The sequence below is a fragment of the Moschus berezovskii genome, chromosome X, assembly GCF_049115385.1.
Source record: "Moschus berezovskii isolate FMDL1 chromosome X, NW_MosBer_1.0, whole genome shotgun sequence".
Taxonomy (NCBI): domain Eukaryota; kingdom Metazoa; phylum Chordata; class Mammalia; order Artiodactyla; family Moschidae; genus Moschus; species Moschus berezovskii.
The window spans coordinates 29,332,884-29,360,128 of record NC_142488.1 but is presented as its reverse complement, the minus strand read 5'-3'; the positions used below and the strand labels follow the sequence as shown (position 1 = coordinate 29,360,128).

General features: G+C 38.9%; 1 protein-coding gene across 6 annotated transcripts in view; it reads left to right on the top strand.

The window, feature by feature from the left end:
• DMD (dystrophin) overlaps positions 1-27,245 on the top strand; it is a 2,246,075-nt gene that overhangs the window by 1,832,950 nt on the left and 385,880 nt on the right. For all 6 annotated transcript variants that reach the window (XM_055393453.2, XM_055393450.2, XM_055393451.2 and 3 more), the window contains 2 exons: positions 1,167-1,339; positions 11,026-11,182. In XM_055393453.2, coding sequence (XP_055249428.2) covers positions 1,167-1,339; positions 11,026-11,182 — 330 coding nt within the window. The remainder of the gene's footprint in view (positions 1-1,166; positions 1,340-11,025; positions 11,183-27,245) is intronic.

Genomic DNA, 27,245 nt, shown 5'->3' with positions numbered 1-27,245 from the left:
GACCATTCTGCTGGGAACAAGGAGGGAAACACACATAGAAAGTGAATTTATAATGTCTCTGGCTTATAATGGCAAAATGATAAGAAAAGTTGGCTGTGTAATATAAACTGTCAGTTGCATATTCCAGGCCTCCTCTCCGCGAGGTCCCTCCCACATCCACAGGCCTGGCTACCGTTTAGTGAGGAGTACAAAGTGGCTGTTTATTATTATTGACTGGTGAGGCCTGTGCTCTGAAATTCATTCTGTCAACAGAATGTAAGCAAAGTTGGCATTTTAAAGCAGGGCTCTTTCAGTCACTGGGTTTTCTCAGGATTGCTATGCAACAGGATCAGTGCTGTAGTCCCCGATTCAAGCTGAAAATGTTACACAGGAAGACATACCATGTAAAGGTCAGATTCTTCTACTATGATAATTTTCTTGATCTGTGTATAGACAAATGAGGTTGAAGCTATCACTTCTTATAACTCTTACAAAGGTCCTGTGGACTTTTAAAACTGTTGAGCCTAAAAATGTGATGGGATTTTAAATGGGAAATCTTACCAAATATGTGGTGCTGTAACAAATGTATGAGGTTGTCTTACCAAGGTGAACTTAATGTGTATTGTCAAGAGGATTCTCTCGTATGATCAAATCCCATGAATGTGCTGGTGCTATGGACTAGTTCAGCCTTGTTGATTAGTCTCGCCATGCTTTTGTGTTTAGAGTCAATTCTACATAGTACTATGTGCTTGGAAAATATGACTTGACTCAGAGTGTAATACAGTGATTGGCACCAGGGTGCACTCAGTCACGGAATTTTATTTCCTATCACTTCCATAAAACAGCGTATTTTGTCCATGAACTGGAAGACAGAAGTTAAGAAATGTATAAAGTTTAAAATGCAATATGTCCCAATTCATCTCAAGGAATAAATTTATTATACCTAGTAAGATACCCATTTTGAATTTGAATTTGCATAATAACATAAAGAGATAATACACCAGGAAGAGTTGGAGGTGTATCTTCTTGGTAGTTGGAGGTATATCTTCTTGTTAGTTGAACCATTAAAATGCCTTTTGAACTAATAGTCTAATTTTTTTTTTCGCCATTCTCCAAATTCACAGTCTCAGCCGGTCTCTTTTTTGTTTAGTAATTCTGCCTGTGTTCTTCTCACTGATGCCCTGTAGGACCTCCAAGGAGAAATCGAAGCTCACACAGATATCTATCACAACCTAGATGAAAATGGCCAAAAAATCCTGAGATCCCTGGAAGGTTCTGATGATGCGGTCCTATTACAAAGACGTTTGGATAACATGAATTTCAAGTGGAGTGAGCTGCGGAAAAAGTCTCTCAACATCAGGTAAGAAAAGATCCCAAACTAAAATAGGCCAGAAAGAAATTAAAATGGCAACCTTCCCCTCATTTTCCTAGCACAATATCTCCTATGTTTATGTAAATCCCCCAATTTCAGAATGATTTGTTTTATTTTTAATAAATGAATCATTTATTTGCTCTGTATGGAGATGATAGCTGAGGGTTCAGATGCGATCAGAATGGTGCTGTTTTATAACCATGGGAGACATATATATTAAGACATTAGAGTGAATTCAAATGAGGAGATCAGCTATCCTGATTTCATAGCATTTTCTCTTGGTTTATCACACGGTGATTCAAAAAGTGATAAAACTGATGTATGTTTATTATGGAATTCTTTCTTTGGCATTATTCTAAATGCATTACTGAGGACATTCTTCAAATACCATAACATGTTATAGTTAACAACTTAAAGGAAATCTCCCCATAGCTGCCAAAGCTAGGGAGAGATGACAGCTCCTTCCTGCCTTTTGTTCCCTCTCACATTGTATTTCCATATCCTCTCTAAACGTTGTCTTTAGCTATTCTATACCCACCTGTTTCACACTTTGCCCTTTTCTGTGTTAACAACATTCTCTTGAAAAGTTAGTGAATACATCCCAGCTTTCTTTTAAGGAGGGCAGAGTGACACTCTGGCTGTACCCATTTTTCAGTAGTTCAATGGAGGCCAAGGAACAGAGAGTGAGGAAATGAAATGCCCGGGGTCACCTAGGTGACATAGGAGGTGCAGGGGTTGGAAAGCTGGCTTACCTGCTTCCTAATCAGTTGCTTTGCCTGATTCACCTCTCTTTATAAAAGTATTTTGTGTTCTTTTCTTTTTTCTTTCTTTGTCGAGAGGAGATCTGTTATTGCAGGGAAGGAGAAATGGAACGCACTCCACACTGGGAGTCGTTACCACCACTCGGTCGAAAGAAGACCAGAGGGAGATTGTTTTTCTTCTTAATAAGTCTTTCTAAGTTGTCCCAAATTTGGACGTAGAATGTCTTTGCTTCTATAATGAGGAAAAAATATAACTGGAATTTCTTCATTTGAAAGCACTCTTGTAGAAATCTGCACTTCATCTGACATAATAATGATGGTAGCAACTAACACTTAGCCGGTATGCTTCACATACCATGCAGTGTCGTGGCACTGTAGATTTGTTGACCCATTTAACACTCGCAGCTGCTCCAAGAGAGACATTCTATTATTATCCTCTCTTTGCATTTGAAGACACTAATACAGGGAGTAGCTAAATAGCTTCCCCAAGGTCACTTAGTAAAGTGGCAGATCAAAGATTGGAACATAGGGAGGTCTGGCTCCAGAGTCTGAGCTTTGAACCATCATATTATGGCAGAGAATATGAAGGCAGAAGGAGAAGGTAAGTCTCACCTAATGTTTACACATAAACATGTAATATGTGAAAGGATGAAACAGAGAAACCAATTTCTGGGAGGAGAAAAATATTTTTATTTCTGTGGTCCCACCCCCACCCGCCAGTTTTGTACCCCAGCTTCCAAAGCACTCATTTTTCTCTCCCTATTTGATCCATGAATTTTGTATGGACATGTCATTGTGGGCAATAAGGGGCAATGGCATTTTCAAAGATAAGGAAGCTCCATTTACGTTTTACAGGTTCATCTCTTAGAGAGGTCAGTGTCTGTAATGACACCGGCCACTTTCAGAACATCTGTCATCATAAAGGAATGAAGCTTGTGAGATGGGAATGATAACAGTAGCTAAGGAAAAGAAAGTTATTCTTTTCTTGAGGGAGAGAAAAAGAAAGGTGCTACAACTGTTCTGAACATCACCCAGTGCCTTTTCTCTCCTTCATATGAACTTGATGAAATAAAAGGAGAATTGAAAGCGGCGAACAGCATGTCAGCCAAAATATGGGCTCTTCATTCTCAGCAATTTCCCATATGCCAGCTACTGCAGTTGAATTCTTGCTGTCATTAATCAAGTAGAAAACAGTTACCTTAGCTCATCTGAGGTACTGCAAATTCGAGAATTTAAATATTTAGATCAATGGTTTTGGCTTTTAAGTAGGCCTCTCAAATAATGCAGAATGTGTTATAAACACTCACTTATAAAAAAGCAAGGAAGTCATTCTTCACATTAAAGCGATTCCGTTTATTTCCTGATGCTTGGCGGAAATAAGGGTATCAGTCAATCTGTGCTGAATGGCAGGGTTCAGCTGGGAGAAGCACAGGAGAGGTAGTAATTGGGGATGGTTATGGAATAGCATAGACGAACCCTGGAACACTTAGATACAGAACCATCAGAGACAGAAAAGCTTGCATTACCAATCTGGTCAGTTCCTCCTTCGGAATTAGTTTATAGTGAAAAGTCACCACAATTAAAAAAAACTTCCAAGGATACTCTGGAAAGACAGCCCTGTGTTTACTTAAACTACAACATATTATACTGAAAACTTACAGTTGTTTGTTGTTTCATAAGAGATTCTGAAGCCATTTTTATATTTCTCTGCCTATGATTGTGATTCTTATTTAAGGCTTCATCAGGTCATTTCGTAGTGAAAGATTCATCTCTGTCTTTTTACATTGAGGCCATCCATTACAGATTTACAAAAATATTCTTCCTTGGACACTGTTTCTATCCTATCAGCCCTCTGGTGAAGAACTTCCATCTTGGTGCCCATATTTCACTCACTGATTTGTCTGTTCATTCAGCAAATATTTACTGGATATTCACTCTGTAATAGAAACTCTTCTAGGCATGGAGAGTACACAAGTGACAAAACACACCAAAGAAAATCACTACTCTCAAGCTTATATTTAGTCACTAGAATCTAGTAAACCTTCCACTCTCCATCAAGAAGGCAATGGCAAGCCACTCCAGTACTCTTGCCTAGAAAATCCCATGGACGGAGGAGCCTGGTAGGCTGCAGTCCATGGGGTCACTAAGAGTCGGACATGACTGAGCGACTTCACTTTCACTTTTCACTTTCACACATTGGAGAAGGAAATGGCAACCCACTCCAGTGTTCTTGCCTGGAGAATCCCAGGGACGGGGGAGCCTGGTGGGCTGCCGTCTATGGGGTCACACAGAGTCGGACACGACTGAAGTGACACAGCAGCAGCAGTAGCAGCAGCAGCAACCCCTTCCCTTTTGGTCCTTCCTCTGTTTTCCACTTCCTTCCTCATCAAGCAGCAATTTAGTTACTGCCCAACATGGATTCTCTGCTTCAAATAAATTCTGCTTTCTAACCCCCTCCCTGCTCTCCAACAATTTTTTCACTGTCCCATATAAGTATATACATTTGTCAGTCCTCACACTTCAAACACGGTCTCTCCTCTCATCCTCCAAATATTGTTTCAAATTCCATAATCAAGGTTTCCCTTTCTGTTTCTTTACCAGGTCTTCCCTGTACTATTCTCATTACACTTGATGGCAAATTCTTTGACGTATTCCTGAGTTGTTTCATAGGACTATGCTAGCTGCTGTTGCTGCTAAGTTGCTTCAGTCGTGTCCAACTCTGTGCGACCCCATAGATGGCAGCCCACCAGGCTCTCCCGTCCCTGGGATTCTCCAGGCAAGAACACTGGAGTGGGTTGCCATTGCCTTCTCTGACTATGCTAGCTACCTTCAGCTAAATCAGACAAACACAAAACTCCAAGTTATAAATGAGTTGGTGAGGTAGAGTTGAAATGGTCCAGGACCATTTCATGGGCGATGTGGTTTCTCCTCTGGCTCTGTTACTACCTAGCATCTATTCTTGAGCAAATCACTTTAATGCTTCAGAATTTAATTTTCTCTCTTGTGAAAATGAGGAAGTTAGACCAGACACACGGGTGGTCTCTTTAAGGTCCCTTACAATTCTACAATCCTATTATTTTAAATTCTACAATCACTCCTTGTGATGGCAAATTATTGAGCTTTTTACCTTGGTTTTCTTATGTTTAAAAGAACTGATTAAGTTCAAAGGTATGATATAAGAGAAAGTAAACACAATGTCTTTGAGAGAAAAGAATTCCTTAATTGAAATTGTATCTTATAATTTAGTTCAAAGAAAGTATATGCCATCTGTTCTACATGTGTTATCACATTGCATTTTGTCCAAGAGATATAAGAAAGAAAAGTAAATACTCAGTGATAGCTAAGTGCCATTGAACTAAAGATTAACTGCTTTAAGTGGGAGAAAAATAGAGTGAAAGTTTTCTACTTAAGTGTATACACACACACACACACACACACACACACATGCATGCATACACACAGTCACTGATGACATCATCCAACATCAGCACAGCTATGTGTCAACTAAGGTGTTTCTCATTCTAAAATGTTCTGTATCTACAAACCTTGTGTTCTTAATTTTGAAAATGTAAATAATTTGAGAAGCGATCCAGTGAATTTTTTACATAAGAATTAAGTACAGACATTTTACTTTAATCTGCCACTAGATTTATTTTCCAGATTATTGTATATCTTACTAACAATGAGAATCACATACATCCACATAATTTCAGCAAAATTTATATTATGTGAGATTTTTATACTTGGGCGAAAAACTTGTAGATATTATATAAAGATAATCCCTTTTATGAAATTTTGAGCATTCATTTGAGAGGTGAGGACACCAACATTGTATGGTCCACAGCAGCAGGAAATCTCTTAGAAAGTACTAGGTATTAGAAATTAGAATAATTAGAAGTCTTTTCTCTGATGGAGGATAAAAAAAAAGCAAAAGAAAGCAAAGTCTTTCTATCTTTGAAAGAAAAATGCTACTTGGACACTGAGTGTCTCTGACCTTTTCTTTACTCTTGAGATATTAATTATGTTTGAAAGTTGGAGTTCATGGCTCAGCGGGAAAAAAGATGTTTACTTCTCTTTGAGCTTAATTCTCTTTATTTAAAGCCCCATAACTCCCATTTTATTTCTCTGGTTCCTTATTATTTCTGCACTCTTACCTTTTCTTTCTGTATACTTGCATGCTATCTTTTTACACAAGAGTACCAAAGATATTCAGGGATATATCATTACTTTTATAAAGGAAGTCAAAGTGAAAAATGAATTCAATTTAACACATTTTGCTTTAAGAATAGATGCCTTTCAGAGTAAAGTTTTATTAAGGATTTCAAACTAGGCATCAACTGAATCACACTTGAAATATCTATGTCTAGAGAAACAACAATCACCTTAGCTGCCCTATAATTCTTAGTGTCCTGACACTGAAGAGTTTCTTAAAGACCAAGTTATATATCCCAGCATACCTAAAGGTTCCACATTTTACCTAAACCTTAAAAATTGCAGAAATTATCTGCTTATTAAAAATTGCTACTTGCCTTGTTAAAAGCTAGTAACCCCTAAGCTCTTATCCTCATGAATAAAGATTAATAGAAAATGCATAGAACCTAAGTGTGTCTCCTCAAACATCCTCTTTTATTTTCTGTTGAGTAGGTAGGGATAAATAGAGTACATTTGCCAATTAGCAGGAAATGTATTTTGCTCAGGGACTCCAAAACATTTGGTGGAAACCATCAAGGTTAAAGATTTCCTCGTATGAGGAAAGTTTGTAGTTTCCATTTCCCATGTCAATATGACAGCTCAAGTTTTGTGTTTCAGCAGATGTCTTTGTACCTTTGTGTCTCAGTTCCCACATATGCAAAACAAGCAAGTTGAATAATCTGTAAAATTCCTTTCAACCCTAAGAGTTTATGATAAAATTGGGTAAGGGTGGGGCAGTCATTACAAATACAAAGGAACATTTTCAAGAAAAACTCCAAGTATAAACATAACTTAATCATTTAGAAATACCTGGTATACAATCTTGAAAATGAAAATGGGGCAGCTGCTTCCAACAAATGCATTAGAAATGTGGCTTGACAACACTCCACCAGCTTAGCATGACCAGAGGAAATGTTTTCTGAGCTCAGAGCATTTCATTACAGTTAGATCTCCTTAAAAATCCTGTCACTGGCAAATTCCACCTTTGCCCTGTGGAAACCAATAAGTAATGCTAAGGGCACATAGGAAATACTTTAAGAAATTCTTCCTCTAAGAGTGGTGCTGGAACTCATAACCGGCAGAGTTGTGAAGAGCCTTGTTCAAATTATAAAAACTCAGCATATGCGAGTCTATTTCTTTTTTGCATATACATTCATTTGATTATTTTTTTAGATTTCAAATTTGTGGTTACCAAAGGGGAGAGGGAGGAGGGGAGGGCCAAATTAAGGGAATGGGATTAAGAGATACAAACTACTATGTATAAAATAGACAAGCAGCAAGCATATATTATATAGCTCAGGGAATTATAGCCATTACCTTGTAATAGCTTAAAATGGAGTATAAGCTACAAAAATACCAAATGACTGTTCTGTACACCTAAAACTAATATCATATTGTAAATCAGCAGTAAGACTTTATTTTTATTTTTTTCAATAAAAAAATGTCAAGTGCCAAAAATCTGGGGTGAAACCTAGGAGTCTGAATGTTAAACAAGCTGCTCAAGTGTTTCTTATGCACACTAAAGTTTGAGAAGCATGGCTATAGATGTGCTATCTGTTGTTTTGAAGCAGAAGCCATTATCTGACTGAGTTTCCTCCTCTCCAGCCCGAACCCACTGTCCACTGTCTTTTATAAGCTTGTTGTTTTTGTCTGCATATCACATCCTTCCTTTCACCCTCAGGCTTCAGCAAGGAACAGAAAGTCATTTGATATGTACTTAAGGTGATCAGATGTTTGGAAAAGTGATCTAGCTCCATGCCTCAGGGATGACTAAGGAAGGCCCCCTCACCCAGGAAAGTGAGAGCTTTGTGTCACACAGGATCCCAGGCCCTTCTGTTCCTCTGTTAACCCTCTTGGCTGTCCTATGTTCCTGAAGTTTCTCTTAGATCCTTTAGAACAGAATTCCCTGGGTCTCAGTGCTCTTTTATTTATTTATTTCTTGCCTCTTTCTTAGGGGGCACAAAGGGTTTCATTGACCTGCTAATAATTGGTCAGCACCGTTTATCCTGGACGGGGTTGTAGAACTGCCTTATGTAAAGAAAGCAGCAGCTGGAAGACTCATCTTGGTCCACCTGCCCTTGAGCAGGGAGGTTTTATTTCCTTCACCAGGCACTAGACATCCTTATTTCCCACCTTACCTTCCACTCGCGTTACTTCCCAGTGCCTGATTGGGACTGAGTGGCACTCAGTAAATATTTATCTAATCAGTGTCTTATTTAGCATTCACTGCCTTTCCATGTCTGTACTGTGCCTGTCTCTACCTTTCAATGTGTCCTGCTTGACAGCCTCCTTTACCCCCAAGGGGCCCAAGCTGCAAATTCCAGATACCCTAGGGAATCCTTTTAACCAGTAGTCATTACATGTCATTAAACAGCTAAAATCTTGCATAGGGAGCTCTCATTTAGGCTTATCCTGGGCAAATGATAACTGAAATAGGAGGAGGGAACAGAAACATTAAAAGAACTGACCTCTATGCCATATGCAATCTTCACTGTTACATTTAATTCATGATATTTATGGTATGTCATGATTCATTTCTTAGATGATAATGTCCTTAGAGTCTTGAACAGATTAATTCCCCTGATGAAAATACCTTCATTTTTTTTCCTGAATATAATGTCTATAAGTGAAAGTGAAGTTGCTCAGTCGTGTCCAACTCTTTGCAACCCCATGGACTATAGCTTACCAGGCTCCTCTCTCCGTGGGATTCTCCACGCAAGAATACTGCAGTGGGTTGCCATTTCCTTCTCCAGGGGATCTTCCCAACCCAGATGCTTTAACTTCTGAGCCACCAGGGAAGCCCTGTAATGTCTATATGGCTCACAATAGAGAATTCTGGCAATTTGGAAAAGTATGAAGATGAAGGAGTACATTGCGTGTAAATCCAGCTGTGAGGGATAAACTAGTTGTTGTTTCAGAATTTTTTTCATGCACAATCAAGCATGTGCACACAGATACACACACAAGCGCATTAGAAAAATAGATGATATACATTGTTGTAACCTGCTTTCTTACTTAACCACTGACAGACTGATCTTTTCCATGTCCATGAATATTTGCCTACGTCATCACATTGAACATCGTGTAGGATTCACAGGATTTGAACATTACATTGTATGAGTTCACTAATAAATATGCAAGCACTTTCCTAGTATTAAATATTTAAGTTGTTTCTACTTTGCATCAATCATATGTGTGCTGTAAATAACAGATTTCTACCTGTATCTCTGTATGCTTTCCCGGTTATTTTCTTAGAATAAGTTTCTTAGTTTTAAGCTTGTGGGTTGTTGTATTTGCCCATTTTAAAGACATTTATTTATCATCAAATTATCCCTCAGAAAGTTTAGAGCAATTTAATTTCAGCACCTAGGCACTATTTGGTGATTCTATTTGACTAAGACCAGCAGGAGACTGGTATTTGAAATATCAGGCCAAGTTATGAAATGGCAAAGGGGAATGCTTTTTGCCTGGAGACTTTGCATTTCAATCTCTGCAATGTTAGAAACTGTATTGTATGTATATTATAGGCAGCATTAATTTTTATGAATTAATTAGTAATTCCTGATAAGATGTAAGTGATGCATCATAATTCTTGATTTACCTGAGGGTACAGCTTGACTCACATTCTGAGTTTCTTTGTTTTCTGGATGATGATTTATTGTCTTAATTTAGCTTCTTACCCCCAAGTGAAATAGAGATTCTATAACACAGATCATTCATTTGTATAGTCTTAAATGCCTTCGACGGATTACCATGTTCTAAACACAGTTGATGGTAAAACACTCAGCCTCTTGCCTAAATTATTCATGTTGGGGGAAGGCTTGCAGGCCAATGTCTGATTTTTACTTTTCCACGTGAGTCGTTGTCTCAGTACATTTTACACAGAGGAAACAAAGCGGAAAATGTTGGAACTTGGTGAAGACAAATCCCAGGTGCACGAGAATAAAGAAGGGTAGATGTAGAGGAGAAGCATATGGGGAGAGGAGCAGAGAGGAACAGACGCCAGATGGAAGGAGTCAATGGAAGAGGCTGCCTAGGGTGTAGGAATGGAAAAGTCAAAATATGGGGAGAGACCTTTCCATTTCTCAAAACAGAAAGAATTCCGGACCTAGCATGAGTCACACAAAAACTGAGTGCTTTATATTAGTCACTGGGTCCAAGTTTTTCTACCAGAGACATTAAGAGTCATTGACTGCAGCACTACAGGAAAACGATCCATTCCAGTGTATATTTCATGCCAGGAGTCTCAGAATTCTGCACGTTAAAATAAACATGTAGCTAAACAGTATTCCCTCAAAGTTGCCCCCCAAAATAGCCCCCCCATTTTGTTGGTCCCAAAAGCAGGGAGCCATATTTTTATTGAGGAAGTGAGGTGAAGTGAAAGTCGCTCAGTCGTGTCCGACTCTTTGCGACCCCATGGACTGTAGCCCCAGGCCCCTCTATCCATGGGATTCCCCAGGCAAGAATACTAGAGTGGGTTGCCATTTCCTTCTCCAGAGGATCTTCCTGACCCAGGGACTGAATCCGGGTCTCCTGCATTGCAGGCAGATTCTTTACTGTCTGAGCCACCAGAGAAGCCCCCTTTTATTGAGGGCTGCTGTATAATTCACAGTACATTTACACACTATGGAACTAATCAACCAAGGTATCTTAATGAGATTGTTAGAACCATCATTTATCTTTCAAGATATTCTCACGCAGTTTGGTCCTGTTGTTTTCCAGGTCCCATTTGGAAGCCAGTTCTGACCAGTGGAAGCGTCTGCATCTTTCTCTTCAGGAACTTCTGGTGTGGCTACAGCTGAAAGACGATGAGTTGAGCCGTCAGGCACCTATCGGAGGCGATTTCCCAGCAGTTCAGAAGCAGAATGATATACACAGGGTAGGACATTTTTAAGCATAGTGCTTTGCACATAGTAAGCATTCAACGACTATTTTAAAATTAGTTTTGACTGAGATTAGTTTGAAAAAAAGAAAAAAAATCAAGTTTAATAGAAATTGTTTTTACTTCTCTAGTCCAAAGGTCAATTAGAAATAATCCAAGCCATTATATTTTAAATGTCAAAAGCATCTGCATTAATAATATCATTTACGATTCGCCCACATCTGTACCAAGAAAAAAAGATTTGCCTATGTCTTTTGGTGATACTTTAAAGTATTATTTTGGAAAATATTAAACATATGCTAGAGGAGACATAATTCTGTAATAAACCCCTGTGTACCCATCAAAACCAACAATTATGGATTCATGGCCAATCTTACTTCTACTTTGTCCTTGATTATTTTAAAGCAAATCTCAGGTACAGATCATTTAATTCATGAATATTTGATAAGGCATCTCTAAAAGATAAGAATTTGCTCTTTAAAGGTAACCACATTGTTACTGTAACACTTTTTAAATCTCAGTAATTTTATCATGACAAATGCTAAGTCGGTATTCAAATTTCTACTTCTCATATACATGGCTTAAATGTTTTAACAGGTTTGGGTGGGGGGGGGTTGAGTTTTTGGTTTAAACAAGCATTGAAATAAGTTCCACACATTGTGTTTGGTTAATTTGTCTTTCAAATCCCTTTTTTTTTTTTTTCACTTTGAAGCAATTACAGATTCACAGTTAAGTTCCAAAAATAGTGCAGAGAGGTTCCCTTTGCATTTCACCCCATTTCCTCTAATGGTAACATCTTACATAGCTATAGAACAATAATTATTGTTATTTTAACATGGAATCAATATAACAATTTACAGTTACAATGGCTACAACACAGCTCAATTCAGACTAGCCACATTTCAAATGCTCAGATATGGCTAGTAGCTGCTCTACTGAATGGTGTAGTTCTACACGTTGGATTATATTCACGTTTGACTTTCCTTGGTAAGACTGCTTCATAGATAGTGATATATTCATCCATCACCAGGAGGTACATAGTGCTTTGTTTTCTCTTGTGTGTGTGTGTGACTTTGGCAGCTATTAATGATCAATGGAGCCTGGTAAGCTGCAGTCCGTGGGGTCGCTAAGGGTCGGACACAACTGAGCGACTTCACTTTCACTTTTCACTTTCACACATTGGAGAAGGAAATGGCAACCCACTCCAGTGTTCTTGCCTGGAGAATCCCAGGGACGGGGGAGCCTGGGGGGCTTCTGTCTATGGGGTCACACAGAGTCGGCCACGACTGAAGTGACTCAGCAGCAGCAGCAGCAGTGATCAATGACTATGGGTTGCAATGTAATGGTTGCATATTGCTATCATTTCTTCTACATCTATTAGCAGGAATTGTTTAGTCACTAAGTCCTGTCCAACTCTTTTGCAACCCAATGGACTGAGGCCTACCAGGCTCCTCTGTCCAGGGAATTTCCCATTCAAGAATACTGGAGTGAGTTGCCATTTCCTTCTCTGGGGATCTTCCCAACCCAGGGATCGAATCCACATCTCCTGCTTGGCAGGTGGATTCTTTATCACTGAGGCACCAGGGAAGCCTATTAGCTGGAGTGCTTCTCTGAAAAGACATTGGATACTCATCCACTATTTGGGTACCCAGGTTATTGTTCATTTAGGATAGGTGGGGTAAATGTTTCTACTTTCTCAGTCTTCAGAACAACTTGCTCACTAGCGTTCTCCAACAAAGATCAATTGTTTCTTTTCTTTCTTTGTTTTTCATTATATTTTTGTCTCCACAATGGCAAGCCACTCCAGTAATCTTGCCTGGAAAATCCCATGGACGGAGGAGCCTGGTAGGCTGCAGACCATGGGGTCGCTAAGGGTCGGACACGACTGAGCGACTTCACTTTCACTTTTCACTTTCATGCATTGGAGAAGAAAATGGCAACCCACTCCAGTGTTCTTGCCTGGAGAATCCCAGGGACAGGGGAGCCTGGTGGGCTGCCGTCTAAGGGGTCACACAGAGTCGGACACGACTGAAGTGACTTAGCAGCAGCAGCAGCAATCTCTGAGTGAGGAAGGCAGAGACTTGGTCGTGCTGACCTCCAAGACCCTAGTCCCTATCAAAGTGTCTGGCATACAGTAGATACTAATAGGGGCTTTTGAAATGAGAAAAAAAGGTACATGGACAGAAGGGAATAGAAAAACAAGTAAATTACTACCAAGCAAAAAAATAACTTGATAGAATGGTGCCACTTTTGTATGTTCAGCACTTAAAGGAAAGATCTCTATGAAGACACAGCCAAAAGTCTTATCTTGAAGAAAGGTCAAGGGTTTATATTATTCCAGAAAAGAAAGTATAGAAGATCACAGAGAGGGAAGAGAACACAGGAGAAGATCCAGGAGTCAATAGATAATTGCCAAGGAAGCTGCCAGTTTCTCCTTTAGCCAATCCCCTCTATATAATTCAGAATATTAAGGTAGCTTTTGTGGGAAAAGAGAATGCCAACCCATTCCAGTATTCTTGCATGGAAAATCCCATGGACAGAGGAGCCTGGCAGGATACAGTCCATAGGGTCGCAAACAATTAGACCATGCCTTAGCGACTAAACAACAAATGATAGAATAGCTATATTTTTAAATGGTCTAAACACTTGAATATTGGAGAAGGAAATGGCAACCCACTCCAGTGTTCTTGCCTGGAGAATCCCAGGGATGGGGGAGCCTGGTGGGCTGCCGTCTATGGGGTCGCACAGAGTCGGACACGACTGAAGCGACTTAGCAGCAGCAGCAAACACTTGAATAAATAGTTAAAACACTCTGGTGTATATGTAGAAGAGGGTTCACTGAGAAGGATGGGCATTTTAAGTAGAATTCATTATATGATATAGTGAGATGAGACAGAATTTGTACAAAAGGTATTTTATTCTAGTTCCAGAAGTCGAAGGTGATGAATCATTGGACAGGTGCACTAGGATTCAGGAGATTGGGATTCTAGCCTTCCTCCTCCATAAGTGAGATGGTGATTGCTCCTTTGTTCTTCAGCTTTAAGACAAGGAATTTGATCCACTTAGTTTTTTCACAGTCCCTTCTAGCCTACCTTTTATCATAAATGCAGCCACACTCTCCCTGATTATTGCCTTTAGTTGCTTGCTAACACTGATAAAATGTTAGTCCTTATCATTCTCAGTCCTCTTACTGAATAATCTGATGATCAATAATATGCTTTAGGGAGATGTGTGTGATGTAGAGTTCTGGTTAACAACCACCATACTGAAGTGAATTAATCTCCAGTTGGTTAGTATACTTATTCAGATACCCATCTGCTTCCTGTCTGTGGTGTATCAGGACTTCCAGCCTATTGATAACTCTTGGTTCTGGATATTAGTTCCGCTGATCTTCTGTCTTTGCCTTCCTCCAAGTCCAACTTAGATTCAGTTATCAAGAATTTTAATATTGATAACTCTTTCAAGACCCTAAATTCCTTGATTATCTTCTTGTTGCTGTCATCTACAAAACCCTAAGTCTTGGAGACTCTAACTAGTTTCTCCTATCCAAACAACAGCAGAGCAGACGGATGCATAGTCCCTTTTCAGGATGACCAACCTCCAGCCTTCCGACACTAACACATCACTGGATCAGTTTACTTCCCTTGACCCTGTCTACTGTGCCATTGTCACCATTTCTAGAGATCTTTCCTCCTCACTTTTCTGTATCTGTTCTTACCACCCTACAATGCAGTCAACATTCTCAGTCTGTGTAATCTATGTAAAAATAAAAATTGAATTATGTCTGTCCTCATCTTAACACTCCCCAGTGGCTTTTCAATGACATTGGGAAATGACCACAAATCCTCAGCAGGACCCCAAGCCCCCCAAGGTTGGTTTGCTCCAACCTTCTGTTCCCGTACTGCTCTTCCCCTTGCTCTCTTAACGCTAGCTATAACGCCTGCTTTTGTCTTTTTCCCAGTTCTCTGTTCCTCTCAGGTAGGGCTTTGAATATACTGATCCTCTGTCTGAAACCCTTTCTACCCATACCTACCCCCTCATAATTTCCTAATTATGAGAATTAAGAAATCCTAATGTCTAAGAAACCTTTATATCTTGGCTCAGACATCAAGCAAGCTTTTTTTCAATGCTCACATTTGACTAGATCTCCCTTTATATGTCTTCATAACACCATACTTTTCTTTCTATGATGTAACATTACTTGTCATCGTGCATATGTGTGACTTTTTGATTAATGTCAACTACGTTCACTAAACCTTGTGCTCCAAGAAGCTTCCTTTTCAGAAGAGGGTTATCATTTTTATACCTAGCACCTTCTAAAGTGCCTAGTACATGATAGACACTGAATAGATAAAGGAACCAAGGAATTAAGGAAAGAAGATAAAGAGGCTGGAAGGGAGGAGAATAGCCAATGAACTAATCTCTTCTTCATTCTCTGTCCTCCTGAGATCCAGGGCAGGGAGATAAAGAATCAAGAGTGATGTTCCTTCCTCACTTGCAGGATTTTTGTTTACTCCCAAGTAAGCATCTTTTCATAGTGTGTAAAGCTACTTTGATGCCCACTGGTTTTCCTCGTGTGCTGGTCCAAGGTTTTCATGAAATTCTCTTTGTATCCTTAAGAAAAATCCATGTCACAAAGCACTCCCTCAAAGAACATCATCACTCCTAAGTGTTGATGAGAGAACAATTTAGCACCCTGTTGACTCAGTTCTGTCACACTTATGCAGTAGCCTTTTCGTTGTTGTGGAATTTCTGTCTAGTTCGTGATGCTCTCACTGCCTGGGGACAAAAAGAACAAAGGAAAAATCCTTGAAACCGGGTCTCTCTATCAGAGCTTCTGAACCCAGTTAGGAAGAGGTAAAGGGAATGCAGTCATTACAAAATTCTGTCAAGATCTGGTCTTGAACAGATTTTGTTTTGTAGCCTTTTTAGAAAATGTTGTGCTCTTGAAGGGTTTCTCGCTCCAAATACTGTTCATATAAAATGTTTTAGTATCAAGAAGTTTTGCTTCTTTTTTTTTTTTAAGATGGCTCACTTCTTATTGTAAACTTGCTCCCCATATATTTGGTGTGTCATTTTTTTAAAAAAAAAATCACCTGCTATCCATTAGAAATGATTAATGCTGTTTCTCCTTTATGGGAATACAAATCCCATTAAAATGGCAAAAGTATAAATAGTAATTTAAAGTATTCCACTTTTTTTCTATAGATCAGAACACTTATAAAAGAGGTCACTTATCTTTTCTTAGTAAATCATTGCAGATTAATGATGAAATTTACAGCAAAATATTATATGTCTGCAGTCCATGGGGTCACAAAGAATTGGACACGACTGAGCAACTGAACTGAACTGTACTCTTTACTTAAAGCAAAAATACATAGTCAATCTCAATGACTCTGATTGAAGAGTATATAGTTTTCCTATAGGTAAAAGTCTAAGAGAGTCCACACAGGTATTTGGGAACTGCGGTCTCACTCCCTAGAGCAGGTTTTGACACCCTTGGGAGTGGATCTGTGTTCCCCAAACCAGTTGGGCAGCATAACAACTGCAACTGGATAACTCTGAAGACTAATTAATAAAATAATGCTCCATATGCAGTGAAGTGTTATAAATAATTAAAGCTCAAATGTGCCCTAGCAAATATAAACTGACCAATTTTTATATCTTTTGCATACATTATCCTGGCTTTTACGGTTCCTCATTACTTGCCTCACTAGACTGACGCGTTTTCAATTAGTGTGTATTATTCTGGTCCAGATATATTTTAAAAACTGACTTCCTTTGTTTTACTTGAGCAGTCACTAAAGTGATATTTATTACTTGTCTACTTCTGTGATTAACATAGAGAGAGTTTTAAAGGAGCAAATCATAGTGGGGGATTTCTAAGGAGAACTGCAATAAAACCATGAGCTTATTTAATGCTCTTCATCCCACCCCAAATTGAAATGGAAATTAGGCCTTGATTATAAGAACACTGTAGGTAATAACATTTTGTTTGCATTTTTACTAATGAAATTGTTTGTCATTCGGTTTTCATCTTTCAACTTAAAAACCTCTCTAATTCCTTCCCTAGAGACCATAAGGACACCTCCAAAGCTTCCTGAGGTTTTCTAGTTAAGATTTAGATGGAAGTAATCAATACATACATTATGAAAACAGGAGACAGAAAGCCAGTATTGCATGGATGCTGTTGACAAATGAAAAGTCTTGAGTAAAGTAGTGGACTTGTTCATTTGTCAGCTCATATATTATGCACATTCAATCTCTTCAGAAGTCACCACAAAGTGAGGGAGAGGTTGAGTAATTCAATAAAAGTATCCTGAGATCACATTGTAGGTTATACATTTATTTAAGCAATTCTGTTATCAATACCAGCCTGCTTCCTTTGGGTGCATTTTAGTGTGTGTGTTAGCTCGATGAGTTCCCTGTCTTGTCTTTTCACAGACATAGAAAATGTCTTTAGGTGCCATTCATGGACATTAAGATTCAAGTCAGCTTTGTGTTACCAAATAAATGCATTGTTCCCTGTCACCTCTGAAAAACAACAACAACAAAAAGGGTTGTGATAGAGTGGGTCATTCTAGCATTCATTGACCTGGCCGCTTGGGATTTCTAAACAAGTTTTGATCCCCTAGCAAAATTCACTGTTAGTTATCTACTCTAAGATATCTGCTTGACTAGGTTGGAGGAAATCAACATCTTTTTGATCTGTTCATCATCACTAATGGAGTAAAAGCTGCTTTTGTATAAGTTTGGTATTTTATGCAGTCACATTTAGGAATGCTGAATAGAAAAGATTTTCAATTATTTTTAGAACTACATTTCTAGCCATTTGAAGAAGTCTTCTGAAAACTAGCTTTATCATCAGAACTTGAGAACAGAGTCATCTTGGATTTGCTACTTTTGTTTAATGACTATAATAAGAAACTATGTCTAGTTTGCACATTGACTTCTCTATCACAGTCCTCTATAACCATGTCAAAATATTTTTCTATCTTGACAAATACTCTTTAAATCATATTCGTGTAGTACTTTGCCTTTATCAAGAATTTTTGCACACTTTCATTTAATCACAGATAAGCCCCTGATCTTTTTGTGTGTTCTTCCATTTCCCTCAAAAAAATTATTTTAGGAAAAACTCTCCCATAACTCAGACTCCTAGAATTTATTGAGTCTTTCAGTAATTATTTATTGAGCACCTACTCTGTGCTGGAGGCTCAAAGTACAATAGTGAACAAAACGAGACTCTGCCTCCACAGACATTCTAACTTTAATGAGGGAAACACATAGTAAGCCAATACATTAGTATATAAAATGATGTCAGAGGAATTCCCTGGTGATCCAGTGATTAGGACTCAGCCCTCTCACTGCTGGGGCTCGATCCCTGGTCAGGGAGCTAAGATCTTGCAAGCCACACAGTAGAGCCAAAAAAAAAAATGAAAAATAAAATCATATCAGATCAGTTTTGTGAAAATAAAATAACAAAATAAGGCTAGAGAAAGACTGAGAGGTAGTGGCCTACCTAAAGAGACTATTAGTTGAGCTAAGGGTTCTGTGTGTGAGTGAGCCAAGCAAAGACCTTGAGTGAAGGATATTCTAGGCCAAAGGAGCAACAAGGGCAATTGTGAAGGTATAAGAAGAGGTTTGGTATATCCAAGGAATAGCAGGGTGGGCTAGTGGTAGGTTATAGAGAGAAGCAAAGACCAGATAATGAATGGCCTTTTCAGCCCTAGTTGGGAGTGGATTTTATTTTGTGTATATTGAGACATTACTGGAAGACTACAGGCAGGAATGATGTGATCCGATTAATGTGTTCAGAAATGGATACTGGCTGCTGTGTGAGGAAATGATGGTAGGAGGAGCAAAACGGGAAGCAGGGAGAAAGATTAGGAGGGTGTTGAAGTCATTTAGGAAGGAGATAATGATCACTTGGACTGGGATGGAAATGATAGACATGATGAAAAATTATATGACCCAAGATACAGTTTGAAAGTAGAGCTGATAGAACTTAAGACAGATGGGATGTGGAATGTGAGAGAAGGCAGAGTCAAGGATGACTCTGAAGTCTCTGGTTTGAACAAACGGGGAAATGATGATGCCATTTATGGAAATGGGAAAGACTTCAAAATGATCATGGATGAGGGGAGGGTGTGTATGTGAAGTTCCATTTCTGGATTATGTTGATAGACAGAAACAAATTGTGTGATTCAGAAATTAGTCACCACTCACACTTGACAGTCTCAAATTTTGGCTAAGCCTCTTGAGAAGGGATATTAATTAATTTTTCACAGGGTTTTCTGATAATCCATTTATCTGCACTATTGCTTCAGAAAGAATGTCCAAACTTTAGGGTTTAGGCTCAACAACCTAATACCTAATTCTCTAAATGACCCTAGGAACAGACTGAATTTTCAGCAGTGATTTTTCAAGGTCAACTGGGAGTTTAACAGCATTATCGTCTGTGGAAGTGACTTCCCCAGTGGTTGTTGGAAGCAGCTCAGCCTTAGGATTGAGAGTCAGACAGCTGTGCAAGATGCTACATGGGCACTAAACTATTCCTCCACAGTATCAGAGATCTGCAAGCAGGCTGGAGTCTCAGCTAGCCTGTGCCCTTAATCTCAGAGAAGACAACTTTGTGCTTAAAAGTCTTCCAAAAAGTAAATCTCAGCAGGAGCTGGTTAAGCACTTTGCCCCCCAAGATGCTCAAAAAAATTTTTTTTCATCGACTAAAATTAGATATTTTAAAAAATTATTTCAGATTTAAAATGTGTCCATTTACTTTTCAAATTGCTTCAAGTTGACTTAAATGTCACTTCTAAATTGGTATTTTTGTTCAGGTTGTTAACTATCTGAAACAATGCTTAAATTTACCAGAAAAAATGACTATATGTATCTGATACTATAATCCCTTAGGTTCACTTTTCTGCAGAAGTAGAGTGAAAATAAGATAAACTTTTTTATCCGTTTTAAAGATGATATGTAGTCAAACTCAGAAGTGGGGAGAGAGGTGATTTCCAGGGCCTGGGGAGAGGGGAAAATGTGGAGTTCTTCATCAAGTAGAAGCTTTCAAGTATGCAAAATGAGTAAGTTTGAGAGATCTACTGTGCACCCTAGTGCCTATAGGTAACACTCCTGAATCATGTGCTTAAAACTTTGTGAAGGAGTATCTCTTGTTACGTGTTTCTACCACAATAAAAATATAAGATGACTATGAGCTTTCCTTGGTAGCTCATGTGTTCCATTTTCATAACTTCTCTAATACCAAGTATCATGAATGAATATTAAGTGAATCCTTTGTCTTTCTGGGGATTTGGGCTCTGTTTCCACTTCTGGCAAATCTCCTTCTTCCAAAAATCCCTATGAATTTGTCTTAGATTCTTAGAAGCAGAATCTCTGCTACTTCAGTGAACCACATTTGGATCTTGCCTTCTTCCATGATCTTCATTTCAGATTAATTGGACAATGATTGTCCCTAAATCAGTGTTTACTAGTTAACAATATTTCTAATGTGCTCGAGACTCAATAAATTGGGTGGCTCTTAAAAATGAGAAAGGTTATTATGGTAACAGAATGTATTCAGCAAGGTTCTTATCAGGAGTAGAACCAATGTAGGCATACAGATAAGGTAGAAATAATGTGGAAACGAACAACATGGTATGACGAAACTGAAATACTAATCAATCTGTGGGTATGACGGTGTTTCTGTACTTGTCCTGTGCCCACTCAGTAACCATTTGTTGAAGAAGAAGCACCATCGGATCACTTAAACTTTTTGAGTCTGTCGGTCCTCTCATTTAGCCAACGCAGGCTAGAGGAAAAACCCCAACCAGCCATTCAAATAATGGAACTTCCAAATGGGTGGACGTCAGTATTTCCTTTAGAGAAGAAATCACCTGGATTAAGAAGGCAGGGCTAATAGGGCCTCCTTTTAAGGAAAATCCACCTAGTAACTCACAGATTACTCTCAACTTTGGAGCTGGAAACTAAGAGTAGACCCCGAAAAGGATCTCTCAGTTTTTCCCAGTTGACAGCATTATTTTTTTTTTCTCTCCTAATTCACAAAATGAGGCTTTCACCCTCACATCATCTGCATGTAAATCCAACTGGCCTCCATATAACACACTTGGTTTTTTTACCTGGGTGTTCTGTGATGTAGTCAACTGTATTTATTGAGTATCTATTAGGTGCCAAGCTGTGTCTCTAATCTTAATATCAGGAACGATGCCTCAGGGAGACCGTCTCAAAATGCCACCACGTAACAGGCCTGGGGCCAAAGAATGATATATACATTTTGATTATGGAATATTAGAAATGGATGTTAGAACTTAGGTAAGATACCTAGCAAACCTCTACATGTTACAAATGAGGACTGGAAGGCTCAGGGAGATTTTATGACCTGTTTGAGATCATGCAACCAAGTTTGGGCCCAGCCCAGACTTCAGCTTATGTCCTGCTACCCAGGACAGTGCACTTGTCACCACTTTAGTCTGCCTCTCAGTATGGTTCTGTAAAGTTTTGCTAACAGACGTGGAAATAACATATAGTTGTTCCTTCAGATTGCCAGTCCAAATGACACCAATACAGATGACACTTCAGTGGGAATATAGATAAAATTCAGCTCCGGGGAAACAGTGCAATGTACCTGGTTGAAAGAGATTTGTTTTGAAATGCAAGAGCTTTTACTTACATCCTTAGTAATAGGCCCCCTGGCTTTATAAGTGACAGCAACATAGCTTTTCTCTCTGTAATGTCTGTTCCCGTGCCCACATTCTCGTCCTGTATCTTTCTCCTATGATTTCTATCAGGCAAATCAGTATCTCACCCTTCACCGCCCCCCCACCCCCACATGGTTCTAAGCTACTCCTATTTATGTATTATTAAGTTGTTTGGTCATATTCACCCTAATTTTTTCCCCACAAATAGGACAGGCAGAAAAAAAATGATCAACGACTTGGTTCTTTTCTCTCACTTCCGGGTTTTTTATTTCTGATTTGCTTCATGGTCATTAGGATTTTCCACCTTTGTGGCTTCCAAATATTCTGTAATTCAAGGAACTTTTATTTTTTTGTTCTGACTTTCAGCCTAGCTTAAGATGAATAATCAACAACTTGGTTCTTCTCTATTACTTTCAGGTTTTTTTAACTTTTTCATTTGCCTCACTGTAATTAGGATTTTCCACTTCTGTGTCTTCCACACTTTTTGTAATTTAGGAAACTGGCTTTCTTGTTATTAGTCACTTTCAGACGGCTTAAGAATTTCAAAATTTGGATCCTAAATGACTAATGAACAGATGGCCTTAGTTAAAAGCCTAACTTATCTGTACTTAGCTTCACAATGGTAAAACATTAATTGAATAAAAATATGCTTTTATACAAACATACTTACTCAACCAAACTGTTGACTCCTTAAGGACAAAGATCAGGTCCCTATTTCTGCCCTACCTTGTATGTAATAGATTCAAAATAAATATTTGTGAATGAATGAATCAATCAGCAAGCAGTCAAGTCACCCAGTTGGTTAGTATTTGTGAGGTATAAATATTATCCATCAGATGATTTAACCTTTGCAATAAAATGGACCTTGGGATTTGCTGCTACTGTAATTTTGTAGCACGATTCCTGTAAGTTTATTTTCTGAACTTCAAGACGCTAAAGGAAAAATATCAATTTAGTGGGCCTTTTTCTCATTTGTGAGACAGAAGATTATTTTCTTTTCATGAAGTTACTTGAAGTGTTTTGTAGTTGCTTCTAATTCTTCCACATCACTATTTCAGACCCTTAGGCCTGGCTCTCTCAAAAAGAGAAGAAAGGAGGTATGAGGAAAATGGTGGGCTTTAAAGAAAATAGTTTCATCTGTTCAAAAGATTCAGGAAGTAAATACCATATCAGTTGAATATTGACATCTAAATAATGTAAAGATACATTTTGTGTGTGTAAGGGAGAAGGGCTTTATATCTGGTAGCTTTTGCATCTCAGCAAATGAATGAACCAACTTACCTGATTTTAAATATTAATTATAATCCATAAGACAAAATCAGTATTGTATATAAGTATGTATTTTCCCCAGTGTCATTCTAATCTACTTTATTTTTTTGTGAAACAAGATGCTATTGAAGAGTTAAGGCTTTTGGTATTGAATGTTGTTGTTGTTTTAAAATGGCTCCATTTTCCTTACTTTTCAAATGAAGTTAACTGTTATGCAGTCTGGGGTAAATTGATCAGACATTGAAAAATCTATTTCTCATCATTTTAATGCACCATCTTCATGAAGATTTTTTTTTTTTTTTTTGCTGTTGTTGTCTTGTTATTTTTCTACCTAAACTTATCTCTTTTAAACTCCATGCTATAAGAATCAATGATGTCCATTGCCTAGAACAGTGTCTGGTACTTAGTAGATGCTCAAAATGTGTTATGCGAATAAATGGAAGAGTGCCTTTCATATAACCATGTTTAACATGGCATTGCTCTTTATAGTTGTTTTTTTTTCTAGAGTTTTTACGGTTTTATGTGTGTGTTGAGTCTAAATCTTCTTAAATTCTCAAGTTTCAGTCACGTTCTTTTCTTAATTTCTGGCACCAATGTGAAAATAATGGTGCTTGTGTCTTTGTAATGACAGAACTTCCTTTGTCGTTTCTTTAGATTTATTTTAATCCTAGTGACTCATATTTAGAAATAAACTATGCAGCTGTGGTGGAGCTAAGCTGTTGGCAACAACTCAAGGGGCAAACAAGTGGTCTCTCACAATGGATGGGTGGTCCTCAGCCTTGAATTACTTGCTGTTCAGTTTTTTAATTTTATTCTTGGAGTATAATTGCTTTACGATGTGGTGTTAGTTTCTGCTGTATGATGAAGTGAATCAGTTATATGTACACACATATCCCCGTCCTCTTGAGCCTCCCTCCCACCCTACCCTCCAATCCCACTCTTCTGGGTCATCACAGGGCTGTTCAGTTTTAACAATGGAATAGCATCATCAAACAGTGTCTTGAGCTTTTTCAGTTTAGTAAAGTAAGTAAAGTCGCTCAGTCATGTCCGACTCTTTGTGACCCCGTGGACAGTAGCCTACCAGGCTTCTCCGTCTATGGGATTCTCCAGGCAAGAATACTGGAGTGGGTTACCATTTCCTTCTCCAGGGGATCTTCCCGACCCAGGGATCGAACCCGGGTCTCCCGCATTGGAGGCAGACACTTTAACCTCTGAGCCACCTGGGAAGCCCCTGTGGGAGCATTAAAATCTGTCTCCTTATTTGACAGACCCTGTCCCAACAATTATCTCCTCTTTGCCCTGAGGTCTTTAATATATCCCTCTCTACTGTGGTGACCACCTGTCCTGATTTGCCTGATGCTGTCCTGGTTTCAGCATCAAAGGTTCCTGGTCCTTAGTACCTGGGAAACCAGGATGGTTGATTATCCAGCTTTCCGTCTGTGTTCAAACCACCCCTATCCTAAAAAGAATGTATCTCTCTCTACCTTGCGATCATCTCTGTCCTGTCGTCTCCTCCCTCTCAGAAAAAAAGATACTAGGCAAATAGTTGTCATTTGAAATACCTTCTCTTTCTTCTCTTACTTGCTCCTCAGCTGAACTATTTCCAAAGCTACTGCCTCCACTGAAACTGTTCTCACCCAGTCTCATGAACAGTTTTCGGTACTTGCTTTACTTCATTGTCATGATTGGACTCTCTTGGTCACTTTATTCCTCTCAAACTCTTCACTCTGTCTTGAACAGCTTTACAGTCCTTCTTTCCCTCTATCTTTATGCCTATCCAATCCTTTTCGGCTTTTCATAGGATCCAATTTCTCTGTCTGCTCATTAAATTTTTATGTATGTTCTCCAGAATTTTCTTTTCAGTTCACTCCACTGAGGAATCTTATCTACTGACTTAATGTTAACCCTTGCCTATAAGCATAATCATAGACCCTTAGTGTATATTAGTTTAGTGAGAGAATGACTCCTATATCTCATTTCTTCTCTCTAAACGTGGCATTCGAAACTTGTTTCCTGCTGGAATGAATGTTATATCTCCAAGCTGAGGGTATCACATCCCCTTACTCTATTGCCCAACAGACCCCCATCGTAGGAGTACTGGAGCTTTCATATTTGTCTTTATTAATTTTTATCCTGAATGTGCACATAAGATGTTCTAGACCAAAGGCCGATTTCTTTTAATTAACTTCCAGTAAATAAAATCACTACCTTCTACCCTTTGTTCACCTAGATAGTATATTAAAAAGCAGAGACATTACTTTGCCAACAAAGGTCCGTCTAGTCAAGGCTATGGTTTTTCCCGTGGTCATGTATAGATGTGAGAGTTGGACTGTGAAGAAAGCTGATCGCCGAAGAATTGATGCTTTTGAACTGTGGTGATAGAGAAGACTCTTGAGAGTCCCTTGGACTGCAAGGAGATCCAACCAGTCCATTCTAAAGGAGATCAATCCTGGGTGTTCATTGGAAGCACCGATGCTAAAGCTAAAACTGCAATACTTTGGCCACCTCATGTGAAGAGTTGACTCACTGGAAAAGACTCTGATGCTGGGAAAGGTTGGGGGCGGGAGGAGAAGGGGACGACAGAGAATGAGATGGCAGGATGGCATCACCGACTCTGTGGACATGAGTTTGAGTGAACTCCGGGAGTTGGTGATGGACAGGGAGGCCTGGCGTGCTGTGATTCATGGGGTCGCAGAGAGTCGGACACGACTGAGCGACTGAACTGAACTGAACCCTTTGTTCAAGCCTTACCCCTAAGGAGACATGGTGAGATCTGATGAAAATTTTCCTCTGTGAGTGACAGTTAGGTATTCCATAGGCAAGAAACCAGGAAAAAATGATTTTTCTCTGCTTATAAAGGAGAAGGAGGCAGTCGTCCCCTTCTCCCTCTGAAAGGGTCTCCTTGGAAACCTAATGGCTCTGAGTCCTAATTCCAGCTTCTCTGGGAGCCAGGTAGCCCCATGCATCTCACATTATACAACCTAGAAATGTCTCCAAAGTCTGGACTTTATATTTTTGAAATGTAAATGCCTGCAGAGATAGCCATTCCAGTCTTTCTGACACCTTGCAGCTTAACCTACTCTGGGCTATAACCAGTCGGCCCTCTTGGATCAGTAAAATTAGTCAGACAAATGATTACAGATCTAATTCTCATGGGAAGGTGTTCATGTGGCTAGAACTTTTTATAGGTGTACTGAGAAATCCAGGAGAGTTTATTTCCTCATGTTTAGTTTAATTGCACCCAGCATTCCCTCCTCTACCCAACCTAGAAACTAGGAGTTCACCCTTGCTCTTTCTCCTCTTCTTCAACATCTATTTGGTCACCAAATCCCCACATCTCTTCTCTCTTAAACATTTCCCTACTCTGTTTGTTTTTTTTTTCTTCCTGATACCATTTCCCTAGATCAGATCCTCATAACCTTTCAGTGAATTCTTTCAATTGCCTCCTGTTTTCTCTGACTCCATTTCTGTCCTTCTCAAATATGTACTCTGTACTAATGTCAGAGAAATTGATTTGAAACACGTACATGCCCATGCCACTTCCTGCTTAAATCCCTTCAAAGGCTCCTGATTACCTCCAAGACAACACCTCGACTTTGTGTATGGTCAGAGGTTGAGATTCAAACCCCAACTTAAAGGTCTAACTAGTTCGAGATGAGAACAGTACTCTGGTTCATCTGTGGACTTGTCTTCTTCTTGTACTTTATCTTCTACAAATACTCACCTACTTGAGAGAACTACACTTGGCACATTGAATTACCCTCTGTCTTCATACATACCTTTTTGTCTTCTTTCTTCTTCCTCCAGCCTACTTTTCCCTTACTGACTCATGTTCCTGCTTTACAATTCTTCATGAATACTATCTTCTCCAGGAAGCCTTTCCCAATTTCCTTTCCCATATTGTACAAGCCTATAGCACTTTGCACATTGTGTTGAAATTATTTATGTGATCAAATCTTCCACTATTTACTATAAGTTCCTACCTAGGAAGGGATGTTTTGCATTAAACTCTGTATTTCTAGTCTCTAGTATAACCACTGACACATAACAGTTCAATAAAGGGAGATATTATTATT